This window comes from Xiphias gladius, chromosome 3 (genome assembly GCF_016859285.1).
Source record: "Xiphias gladius isolate SHS-SW01 ecotype Sanya breed wild chromosome 3, ASM1685928v1, whole genome shotgun sequence".
Classification (NCBI taxonomy): Eukaryota; Metazoa; Chordata; class Actinopteri; order Istiophoriformes; family Xiphiidae; genus Xiphias; species Xiphias gladius.
In genome coordinates, this window is record NC_053402.1 from 23022119 (window position 1) to 23034334 (window position 12216).

The 12216-nt window shown below is 44.8% G+C and overlaps 1 protein-coding gene across 1 annotated transcript in view; it reads left to right on the forward strand.

The window, feature by feature from the left end:
• Positions 1-4592: 4592 nt before the first annotated feature.
• Positions 4593-12216, forward strand: part of LOC120788089 (protein shisa-6) — a 70732-nt gene continuing 63108 nt past the window's right edge. The window contains exons 1-2 of the mRNA XM_040123596.1: positions 4593-5158; positions 11463-11620. Of these exons, the coding sequence (XP_039979530.1) occupies positions 4593-5158; positions 11463-11620 (724 nt within the window). The remainder of the gene's footprint in view (positions 5159-11462; positions 11621-12216) is intronic.

Genomic DNA, 12216 nt, shown 5'->3' on the forward strand with positions numbered 1-12216 from the left:
ACCAACACGGCGATAAGATTCACTTTGCATCGGGCGTCGAGCTTTAGAAACATGTCGAGGCTGCCTGGCTCATTAAGCGAGGCGACAGAACAGACCCTTGAACGGGGCCGGTGTCAGAGGAGAGCAATTCCCCTCTGCACCAGAACTGGGGCAGACATTTTGGTTGGTGCTCTGAGCTAAGCCAAATCAAGACCCACATAAAATCCCTGATTGAAAGACAAAATATAGACCGACTAGATACTAGAGAGGGAATGTGGGGCAAATATCCGTGATACTAAACAACGTGACAATTACAAGGCGCGTGGCTTTCAAGGGCCTTTCTCCTGTGGCGTAACGAGCTGCGTTCCTCTCCCATTGTGATTGTTTTGTGCTGTTGGAGTGGAAAGCCGACGCCAGGCACAAGATCTCTTCGGTGTCATTCATTATTTCATTCTTCTGTGGAAATATGGTCTCATTATTCTTCAGCCAATGTCGACCCTGTCGTTACCTGTCAGTGCTTTTTTGCTGAGGCTCGCGCACTTGGAGCTGTTTAACACTAATGGACAATCCCTCTTCCCTTTGTGCTCAACATGCCATCTGATGTGCCATTTTGACTGACAGAGGAATGGAGGGCCAATTTGCAAATGCTGTCTTCCAGAGCATCCAGTGTGGAAAGACATTCATCAAAAGCTCTGTGCACTTTTTCCTTGTCTCCTTGTCATATTATCTGTACAGCGCTGTCAGTGGCACTGTGGAGTTGATCAACCCCCCCCCCCCAAAAAAAAGCCTTCATGGGTAGATCACGTGACTGGTGAAAGGAATGGGTGAGCAATTAAAGTCCACTTCTTCTGTCTGTCTTCCAGGCAGTGCGGGATTAAGTGCTTTGGACAGCTGATAAGTCCAAGAGCACACGTATTCAGCCGGGGATCGCCATCAACGAGACATTTGGATCCATTTGTACGGCACAAAGAGGGGAAGGCACCTGTGACACCGAGCGAACAATCCATTCTCCTTCCCGTGTCTGCGGTCTATCGATGTAGCCTCGGAGATGCCGAAGGAAGACGGTTCCCGTCTTTTTTGCCAGACCCTTTAAACAGCAGGAACTCTACTACGGCCTCTTATCAGAGGTTTCCCATCATTTTTGGGGCCCTGCAGAGGTAAAACGACCCAGTATTTTGCAAGAACAAAGCAAAACACACAAACATATTAACAGAATTGTATGAAGCAGAGAAAAAAACATGTTTATCATCTTGCGTCAGCTCGGATTTATCTTGTGAAGCCCTCCAGACCATTTTGACGGAGTTTTACAGATACTTGAGCATAAATGCCTTAATTGCTTAGTCCTATTAATAGGAGTAAAATTCCAGTTAATAACAGTATAACTACTAATTACGATAATTATTGAAATTGAATCACATGTCAAAAGAGTAGATGGTGTGAGAGAGAGAGAGAGAGAGCCTAAGTAATCTTGGTCCTGTCCAGGTAAAGGATTCCCGTCTCTACCTTCGCCTGCCTCTAGGCTGCAGCAGCCTGCCAAAGAAGGCAGGGAGGGGCAGCTATGATGGAGTCAGAGGAAGTCACGATACCTGACTCTACCTGGATTGCTCAAGCAACAGGAAACCCCTTAACGGGCAACGTGCTTGTGGACTGAGCCAGTACGAACCCGGACTGTATGGCCCGTCGTGATTTTTTAAGTTCCAGGGCGGATCCGGACCCCAGAGATCCGAACACCGAAAAAACATCAGGCTGAATTTTTAAGGACGTGCGTCTGAAAGAATGCATGAGACATGTAGGAAAATGTCCAGCGTTGGAACGGCGCAGCCATAAATACATGGAGTCTGGGGTCTGAGCATTTACCTCCGCTGATACTGTAACAAGCTGACACAGAATATATACGATACAGTCAGACAGCGTGGAAAGTCTGACGGTTTTAACCACCATAAAGCTACTGAAGGGGGAAACCGTGTGTCCTATACGCTATGTTAGCGGCCTGACGACTGATGAAGCTTGCGATGAATTCTCGGACACACACCCCCAACTCTCAAAATTGACCGGTGGACAAAATTAAACGGGGACATCAAACAGGGGGTAAAAACAGCGTCGTGTGCCTCGGGTTCTACTTGTAATGGAGCGCTGACAGGTTATGCTCTGATAAACACCGGCGGTTCGTGGCTATTTAGGGTCAGTGTAATAACCCCACTGTATTCAAGTTTTGCAGAGGATCCCAATAAATATGATAACCTTGCCCCAGCGGAGGCTACATCAAACATTTCCGCTATAAAAGCAATAACAGCAGACCTTGGTCACACAGCATTCACCTTGATCAAATAGCACTCGAGCTGGATAAAACAAATAAATCTTGGCAGTGGGTTTAGTCTGACCAGCAGATGGATGAGCTTTGACACACCGGATAATAACTGAGTGAATGGGGACGGTGGAGTCGGGCAATGACAGCAAAGTATTTGAAAGTCAATTTGATCTGGCTTCCTCTCGCTGTCAGATGACCTGTCCGGATGTTCAAATGTGGCGATTTTCGCCATCTGGTACGGCCAGATTTTACCAGATTAAAACACAGTCATGAATATGATTAGACCAACCGGTGAAATGGGGGGGGGAAATTCTTCATTAATACTCTTAACTGTCTCCCACTCCGGATCTCTCTCCTTGTGACGCCTTTGTAGAGATGGCGTGTGGCTTCAGTGAATTCAGTGACCTGATGATTTCAATATTCAGGCTCAAAAAAAGCGCTACGTTGAAACGAGGGGACGTAATTAACGTTCCTCTGACAGAAACTCGGCCCGTGGAAGGAAACAATTCAGTGCAAAACTCAACGCACTGCTCCCGGGAGCCGGGCGGAGTCTGAGAATAAAGTTTGATTTTTTTTTTTTTCTTTGGATTAAAAAAAAGTTTCTGAGATTAGAAAAATCTCAGAATAAATCCACAGGTCCAGATTAAGAAAAAAAAAAAGCCCAAAGATCTGTAATCAGAGTTGGAATCTGACGTTAAAGATCCTGGAAGTAAATTTCTGGGAGGAAGGTCAGAGTAGGATTGGTTGGTTTTTTGTTCCAGCATTTTGAGCCCTTCCATCCAGTAGTAACAGGTTTTACTTTGAAAGTCAGAATTTTTTTTTTTTTTTTATACAAACCCCATCCTTCCCACCCTCCCACTGGCGTGGCATTTGATTTATAATACTAAAGTAAACCAGCTCGGGCGTGTTTTCACATTTCCCCGAACACACACGCACGTACACAAGGCACGCGTCGCGCACGCCGCAACGCCGGACGTGACCGGTGGCTCGTGAGTGGATGCAGCTCGTGTGCGCACTGATGCGTGAATGTGCGCCAACGGGCAGCGCCTCGCCTCGCGCAGACAACTTCTACCGCGCGGTTATCTTTTGGGGTCTCTTTGCCCCCCTCCCCACCCCGAGTCCCCGGGCTGCAGCCCGGAGGCATGTGACCAGAAGACGAGGAGGGCCGAGACGCCGACTGATAATTAAGTGAGGTACCTGAGTCGGTGACGTGGGTGGAGGATGCGGGGGCGGTGAGGGGAGGGTGGTGACCGGGGAGAGAGAGAGAGAGAGAGAGGGAGAGAGAGGGGTGGAGGGAGGCGGGCCGAAGAGGAGAGACAGAGAGAGAGGGAGAGAGAGAGAGAGAGAGGTCTTGCCTCTTGTGTTGCTGGGGCTCTTTGATTCGGCGGCAGCGGCTGAGACAACCGCGTTACCGGCCACCGTTAACCCGGTAAGTCTTCGTCTTCTTCTCTCTTTGTTTTCTCACTTCATTTCTTTCTTTTTTCTTTCTTTCTTTTTTTCTCTCACCAGAAAAAAAAAAGAAAGAAAGAAAGAAAAGAAGTTAATGCTCCGTTTTCTACCGGAGAAAGTTTTTCGCCTAGAAAGAGGCGACAAAACGCTCCTCAGACACATTTTTCTAATCCAGGTGCAATTCGTGAAAACGGACAGTGTCTATTTTCTACTTCTTTTTTTTCCTTTTTTTAATTTTAAGTCTACATATCATAGAATGAGATCGAACCTGTTTACTTTTCTGGTGCTGAAAAGCTCCAACAAGCCAAAGGGAAACTTGGGCGCTGTCCGTGGTGCTGAAAGTGTTCGCTGGTCCAATTATTGCCAATTATCGATCCGGATTCTTCTCTCTATCGTGTCTGCCTGTCGATAAGGCTCGCTCAAGTGTCCGCGAGAAAGTTTGAGAGAAATGTACCGACTAAAGCCCTCTGTAAACGCCTCTCTTCTCACAGCGTAGCCGACTAGGAGACTCGGTCGTACTCAAGATCAAGCGCTCATGGTAAAGAACGGGCAGATTTCCCCCGGAGGACATCGGGTCCTTATCGCGTCTCTGCAGCCGAAATCAAAGACGACGCCTGGCCGAAGCGAATCCCTGTAAGCGAACAGACGCTACACTGGCAGACAGCAAAGTCCGAAGATGCGCGGAAGCTGCCAGTCACAGTCCGTCAGTGGAAGCTTGACACCCAAGGGAGTACCCGCCACGAAGAAACCCGCAAGAAGCTGCACTCGGTAAGAGGCGGGAGAGCGACATTCAGAGAGAAGGAGCGGACAGAAGAGAGTGGAGGCCGACGAACAAACACCAGCGCGTCCTCAAATGATGGGGATAAAGCACCTCCTGCTTCTTTTGATGTACCTAGACCCACTGAATGTCCTGTGCGCCGCCACCACCAACAAAAAGAGCAAAACCCCGCAGAGGAGGAACCCAAAGGTGAAGGAGGTCAACGGCAGCACCACTGCGGTCCCCGTGGCCGCGGCCGTGCCGGGGAAGATCACCCAGGTCCAGGCCCCCTCGGTCGGCGGCGTCCAGCACGACACCTGCCTGGGCTACTACGACGTGAGCGGGCAGTACGACAAAGAGTTCGCCTGTAACAACACCGACCACCGCTTCTGCTGCGGCAGCTGCTTCCTGCGCTTCTGCTGCGCGGACCGGGGGAAGCGGCTGGAGCAGAAGAGCTGCACCAACTACAACACCCCCGACTGGATCAAGACCCAGCCCCCTTCGCCGGCGCCAACAGGTGATACGTATGACCCGGAGCTGGACCAGACCAACACCACGGTGTACATCACCTGCGGGGTCATAGCGCTCATCATTTCCATTGGGATTTCTGCTAAAGTTGCCTACGATAAAGCCACCAAGCCTCCTCAGGAAATGAATGTGCACAGGTAAGATTTTTTTTTTTTTTTTCACGCTATCACAATTCCTTCAATTACAAAGTAGAAAAAAACCCCCATATATTTGTATGAATTTACACTGTAAAGGTTTATCTCAGTCTTAACTCTGGGTTTGGGGGGTATATCCACCCATATGCCCCCGGAGCCGCGTTTCAAGTGTGTTTCACTGCAATACTGGCTTGTCATTTTAGTAAGAAAATGCCATCCGCAGTTTGCCTGTGGTCAGACCGTGTTCAAACGGAGGGAAAAGACCTTACAGACCTTCACATAGCACTGCACACATCCACAGTCTGGGTCCACAATGAGGCTTTTTCTGGCTGTCAGTTCAATCCGAGAGCTTTAGAGTGGAAATCCATGCACATTCAGCTGCTGTCCTGGTGACTCAGCTGATTTATAGAAGTCTACATAAATTACAGCCTGGATATGATATGTGCAATCCATCCCATGACCTTTAACACATGCCGTTACTCTCCTCCCCGGAGCTTCCCTGTCAAAAAATGCCAAGACTGTATTCCTTTCCATGGTACACATCCCCATTCTGTGTCAATCCTTGGATGGGGAAGGGGATGGTATTTTACGTCCATTCAACCTCGGGGGGGTGGGGGTGATAAAACAAATGCCACTGAAAGCCATTATGAGTGATCACGTTCGTCCTGACGGGAGTGGTCTCCTCTACGATGACAATACGTCTAAATCCTCAAGGCACCAGTAGTGGTCACCGAATTGCTCAGTGAGCATGAAAGCAACATACACACATATCCCTTGGCCAATGCCGTCACCAGCCGGACAAACTGCTTTATGGCGATGTCGGGATCAGACCTCAGGTAACGTTTTTCCCACCGTCATCAGAACACTAAATGACGACTTAATGTTGCCAGCTAGGTTTTTGTTTCCTAATTTCACACAAAGAACTGCCGTTTTCTGCCCCTGTGTCCCGAAACAAAACCTTTTAAGTTTTTGATCCGACTCTGTCTCCGTAGATTTACACTCCATCTCCATTTGTTTCCCAGTGCCCCACACAAGTGGTCGAAATTATTGGCATGTTGTGAGCATTTGAAAGACTGCTGGTCTCTTGATAAGCTACGCAATAGGGCAGACTCTGTTGCAGACTACAAATGGTGCAGTGGTGGCATGAGCCTACGTGGTTTTAACCACGTGCACGCGGACAGCTCTCTGTAAAACGTGGCCTCAAATCTTACGTGAAAGACAACCTGAGTTGTTCAGTGTTGGACTCTTAATAAATGATGATTGATTGTTTATGACTGTGTGGCCGTGGTTTGATCAGATTTGATTAACAACGTAAGATTTGATTGGCAACACAAGCAAACAGCCCCACAACTGTCAAAAGATTGTCCTTTTAAATGCTGCTAAATTCTAATTGGTGCACGGACGTACATGATGTTACCTACCTTTTTTTCCATCTGAGACCTGCCCACTTCAAACCATTAAGGTAAGCGCAGAGTGAGACACAAATACAGTACACATAATGTGAAAAAATTCAAAACTGGTCAAACTTTTTATTTCGTGCTCGTGCAGGACTCCTTGGCCCGTAGAAAGAAGCTTATTGACAAAGTAATGTGTTATCAGGGCCTTGAAAGGTGGATGAATCCCACTTCTAGAGCTGAAATTATTAGTACATTAATCAGTTATTTAATCAACACAAAATTAATCCACAGCTATTTTGATAATCGATTCATTGTTTGTCATTTTTCAACCAAAATGCCAATAATTAGATGGTTCCACTTTTCAATTATGAGAGTCTCATGCATTTATTTGTCTTTCACTATAAGAAAGGGGAAAGCAAATCGAGGACGTGGTTTTGAGCTCTGGGAATTTTACGAGCGTTTTTCTGTGTTTTCTATCATTTTCTGAGACAAAGAAAATGTATCCAGACCAATTAATCAATAATATGACCTGGACACGCGTAACCCTTCAGGCACAAAGTTAAAGCACCTATCATCAATATTTTTTAAAAGGTGACATGACTATCTGTATGTGAAAGTGGTCGATTGCTGTGATGAGCCCATGGAGAATTATCATAACTCTGTAGACCCGCTCTTTATAGCATCATTCTCAGCCACGGCAGACAGTTGGTTTTTTTATGGGAAAAAAAACTCTAAAAACCCATTGCACGCTACCTGCCCAACACCAGTCAGCGGACAGACACAGTTAGAGGCTAGCCGGTGAACGTGGTGGAGCTAAAGACGTAGTAGATAAAGAGCCAGATATTTCCCTCAGGAGTCGGCAGAGACCAAAAACAGAGCTCAAAGGGAGTGAATGTTGGAAAAAGAAGACAAGAGCCATGGCTCCAAATGCATACTAATGTTACCCCACAACTCTGTATTTTTTTGTAAATATGAAAGTTTGCTATATCAAATTAAAAGGCGATATGTCAGTGTTGTGTTCACATTTTGTTTCTGCTGCCCAAAAAAGTGGCCAAAAATGAGTTATTGCAGGTTTAAGGTCCGAGTTTTGCGTGGAAATTTGTTTTAATTTGTGAGGGATTGGTTCATTTTTTGGTCAGGGTCTGGTTTGAATCTTGGCATCTAGCTTTATATGTGGCATTTGCATGTTTTTATCATGTTCGGATGAATTTCCATCATCAAGACAAGCAGGACAAGTGAAGCAGAAACCCAAAACTCAAATGTGTTTGTCTGTTCGATAGACTGGCAATCGCACACTATTTATAGAAAGCTTTGAAAAAAACACCTGTCCAAGCTACCTTTTGTGCGATGCACGCTGGGATACTCTCAGCACTTGCTTCAGTGGGAATGGAAAGTGTAGAACGGTTTGGGCTTCAAATTGGGCTCGGGTCTGACTAAAATCGCATGTTTGCCACCCGCTGGTAGAGAAAAAATCATAGTCACTTAGTCAACGCTCTTATCCAGGAGTCACTTGAGTCACCCACTATTATCCAGAGTTCGTTTTGGACAGAGCAGAGGACGACATCTTGCTTCTCAGCCAGAGCCCGGGCGGTTGATTTAATGATGTGACGATAATTCAGCATCGTTATGCCTTGGTCATGAAACTTCGGTGCCTGCTGCTTTGAAAATGTCAAGGGACATTACTCAACTTTCTTCCTCATAGAGAGAGGGTGACAAGTTCAGGATAAAAATGTCCAAATTCAAGCCCTGACAACAACACAAAGGAGCTGTTGCAGTAGATCAGTTATACATTAAAATTAAGCTCCAGTGATCGCTGGAAGTGTCTTTTCAAAAGCTGGCATAGTCAGCCGTTAATATAAATGGAGTCCTGAGACTTTATAAGACAGTATTTCATTTGAAACAACAGACACAAAAAGAACAACAAATTTCATGACGCAGCACTTTTATTTTCCATCTATGCTCTGAGAAACGAGGAGATGGTGAAGTTTATGTCTTCCTACAGCTCCTCTATCCTAGCCACGGGGCGTACTTTCAAGTGGTTCTGCTTAATGCCATCACTTCGATATGAGCCGTGGCCATGGGAGTTTAGAGAGAGAGAGAACGTTTAAATGAGGAGGCATGGCTTCCCGGGTGCTCAATAGTGTTATTTCTTCTTTTTATGATTTGTTTATTCTCACCAACCATTTGGCAAATTGAGCAATCATAATGATGTCAGCTGGAATAGACCTCAGAGGCTGGCTGTGGACGTTCATGCTGACAGCCGTGGCCAAATAGAAGTAGTGGAACATGGGATTAGCTTTACATTTGGCAAGGTTCTGCTCCTTAAAAGTGGGGACATCTCTGTTAATTTCCAGTGCTTCTTGAAAGTAATTTTGACTCCTACCTCTGTAACTGAGGCAGCAGTGTGAGCAGAATACTGAGCTGTTGGCAGACCTTTGCTGTTTGGTCTGTGACCTTCACCAAAACACAAGAAATGCCAAGTGAGAGCTAAGACCAATGATTTGAACGGGTTGTATTGATCACCTTCTGCAGAGCAAACCGAGATGCAATTTATGCCGGCGAGGCGGGGAAAATAAGGCTTTGGTCTCCAATTGCGAGACCTAGAAATTAAGATAGCAGCAGAATGATTGAAAGTTCAATTTAAAAGGGACAGAAAAAGCCAAAAGTTTGTGTAAGAAGTCTGCTCTTAGGATTTAGAGCCAATATTATGAGCTGATTTTTAGCTTACAGCAAATATACTGGTGTGTCCAAATGTGTTGCACAATAAAAAAAAAAAACGACTTCAGTACAGAAATGCCAAAGATATGTTTGAGGTCATCATTTTCATTACATAGCTTGTCCACCAGAGAGACAGTCACAGTTTTGTTCTGCTTTTAGTTCGGTTGATTTAGTTCGGTTCTGCTACACAGAAACTTTGTTTTGAAGGGTAAGGCTGGTTGTCTTCTGTATTTTGTTGCTGTCAACGAATCCCATGAAAAGGAAAGAACTAACAATGAGTTAGTCCATCCCTCAATACTGTCCAACTTTCCCAGCCTCTCTGTAGCTGTCGGGTCCGTGACCATTGGTTCCTACTGAAGACAAATGGGTTACAAATATGTAGTTTCTTTTTTTTAAATGTTTAGTTATTTCCTAAAACAGCTGGACACTGTAGTTTTTAGCAAATAGTAAATAGTGCATTTTTTGGGGGGCTAATTTCAACCATGGATTAATACACATTTGGCCTGGAAGTAAGCATTTCCAGCAGCACGGTGCATGTGGGATTGTGTCACAATAAACTACAGTGTGTCACCCTGTGCAACAGTGTGGCTCAGTAATGTGTTTTTAATGGTTTTTGGACAACAATGGAGCTCTATGGCAAAGAGGAATAAGATATATCAGGATTTGGCTTTACACAGACACAATACTTGCTGGTGGGACCATTTCATTGTTGGGTTTACTCTTTTGATAGGATTTGTTGACCACAAGAAAAATGTAGAATACCACTGGACTTAAAGTATCCTTTCAGAGTGCCGCTTTAAACCTGTAAAGTTCAAACCTCTCTGTTAATAGCAGACTTCTGTGCCTCTATAAGTCCGTTTAATTGTGGCGTTCTGCAAGGGTTGATTCTTGGCCCACTGTTGTTTTCAGTCGACATGCGTCCTCTCTATCTAGGTTTTACACGACCCGGGTTCGGTTATGAATTGATTTTAAAACGTTGTTGCTGACACTCAAGGGATTAGGTGGCCTTGCTCCAAAGTATGCCTTAACATTATTGATGCATGTTTTGACTACTTGCATCCCTTTAGATTGGGGGATGGGGCTCTACTGGTTAGTCCTGGGCATTTGTAGTTTAAGACACCAGACTTTGGAAACACTCCTGACTTTTGAGATCAGGCATGCTACAAGGAAAGTGCTATGCAGATTAAGTTATTTATATCATTATATACTTTTTTTCATCCGAAAAAGTGTCCATATCTTGGTCACAATTCTCACAATACTATAATAGTCATATTTAAACAAACCTTTTAGGATATATAGTGTTTAAAAACATCAGAATTGGCCGATATGTTCTTGATAGATTTTTTAAACTCTATATCGTTACTGGTATTGACCGCAAAAATGCAGCATTGTTCAAGCTGAATTAGGATTATAAACAAGTCACAGCATTTGTGACAATGACAGTTGAAAACAATGAAAAGGACTTCTGTATTTAAATACTTATATGGTTTAATTTCACTAATGTTATACTTTTTTATTAAAACAGTTTATAAACGTTGGGCCTGTTCCTGCAAACCATAGCTCCTGCTGCACACGACATAGCAGCCAATTAGGACAATGCAAAATCAGGTCGCCTCTGTCTGTGAAAACGAAACGGCTAAAGTGTGCTCATCCTGGAAGGGAAATGCTATTAATACACTGTATATCTCCCAAAGTCACAGAGTTACAGAAAAGTGGACTGCTTGGTTGCTTTAGGTTGACATTGACACAGTTAAATTGCCCTTTCATTTCCTTTAAGAAAATGCAGTGCCGGCACTCCACCTCACAGACTGACACTGTGCTTCCAAAAGTTGTAAATGCTGTTGGTGAAATATTGTTTTTATTTTGTGGCTTCAAAGAAGAGACCCTAAGTTAACTCTTAATAAATGGGCCTTGAGCTCCCACCTGGCACAAATAAGAGAGCACGTCTGTACCTTGTGTACCGCACTACTGAAAGTCCAACTCGCTCGTGACTTTGGGTATAATTAGAATTTCCTGTCTGGCTTGCTCCAAACCTCTAGGATTTAAATTGGAGCGGCAGCTAAGTAAATTAGGAAGACCTTTAGGTGGATGTTGAGGAGGAAAAAAAACAATGTTGGTAATTGGAAAAAAGGGAAACATTTCAGGTTAAAGATTTTTTTTTTTTTTTTTTCATTTGTGTCATTTCCTTTCAGAGCCCTGGCAGACATTCTGAGGCAACAAGGACCAGTTCCAATATCTCAGTATGAACATGAAAACATTGGAGCGATTGACGGGTCCCCCAAAGACGAGACGCCAGTCAGAACCTCGAAGAATCATTACACACCTGTTCACAGCAAGGCATCCAACCACGGTAGGTGACGCTGCTTTTATGCAGATCAATAGCTCAAACTGTGAAATAGAGTATGTTTGAAGGCCAAATAACTTGCCCTATTTGTTATTTTCACTGCACGTTCATTTATAAAATCCAGTTTTATGTTATTGCGATGGTTACAGTATGTGTTGCGAGGAGAGATCTTCTTTGCCCTCTTTAATATGCCACAACATCCTTTGATTGGCACCCTTCTGTAATAGATGGACGGGGTGTGAATCTTAAGCTTTCCCCTCAATCTTTCTTAAGAGGACTCATATAAGAAAATATAGAGCGAATTAAATGCAAGGTCCTGGATGAGTTCTCCTCTCCCTCACGCTGTGGTCCCATAAGCCTACTCAGCACTGGCTCAAAATTGAGATGAAAATGATCATCTTCTGCGGGAGACGCAAGCTTTTCGTCCAGAGATAATTCTGTAGCGCAACGCCGTCCCTCCTACTTTTATCCGGTCGGTCTCCAGATCCCTACTCCGGGGATCAGCTCGTTTGCAAAGTGCCCTAGTATGGTGTCCCAGATCTTCAGCAGAGTTCTGTTTCGCTCTCGTGTCACCCCTGCCTCCAACCTCCTCTCACCCGCAC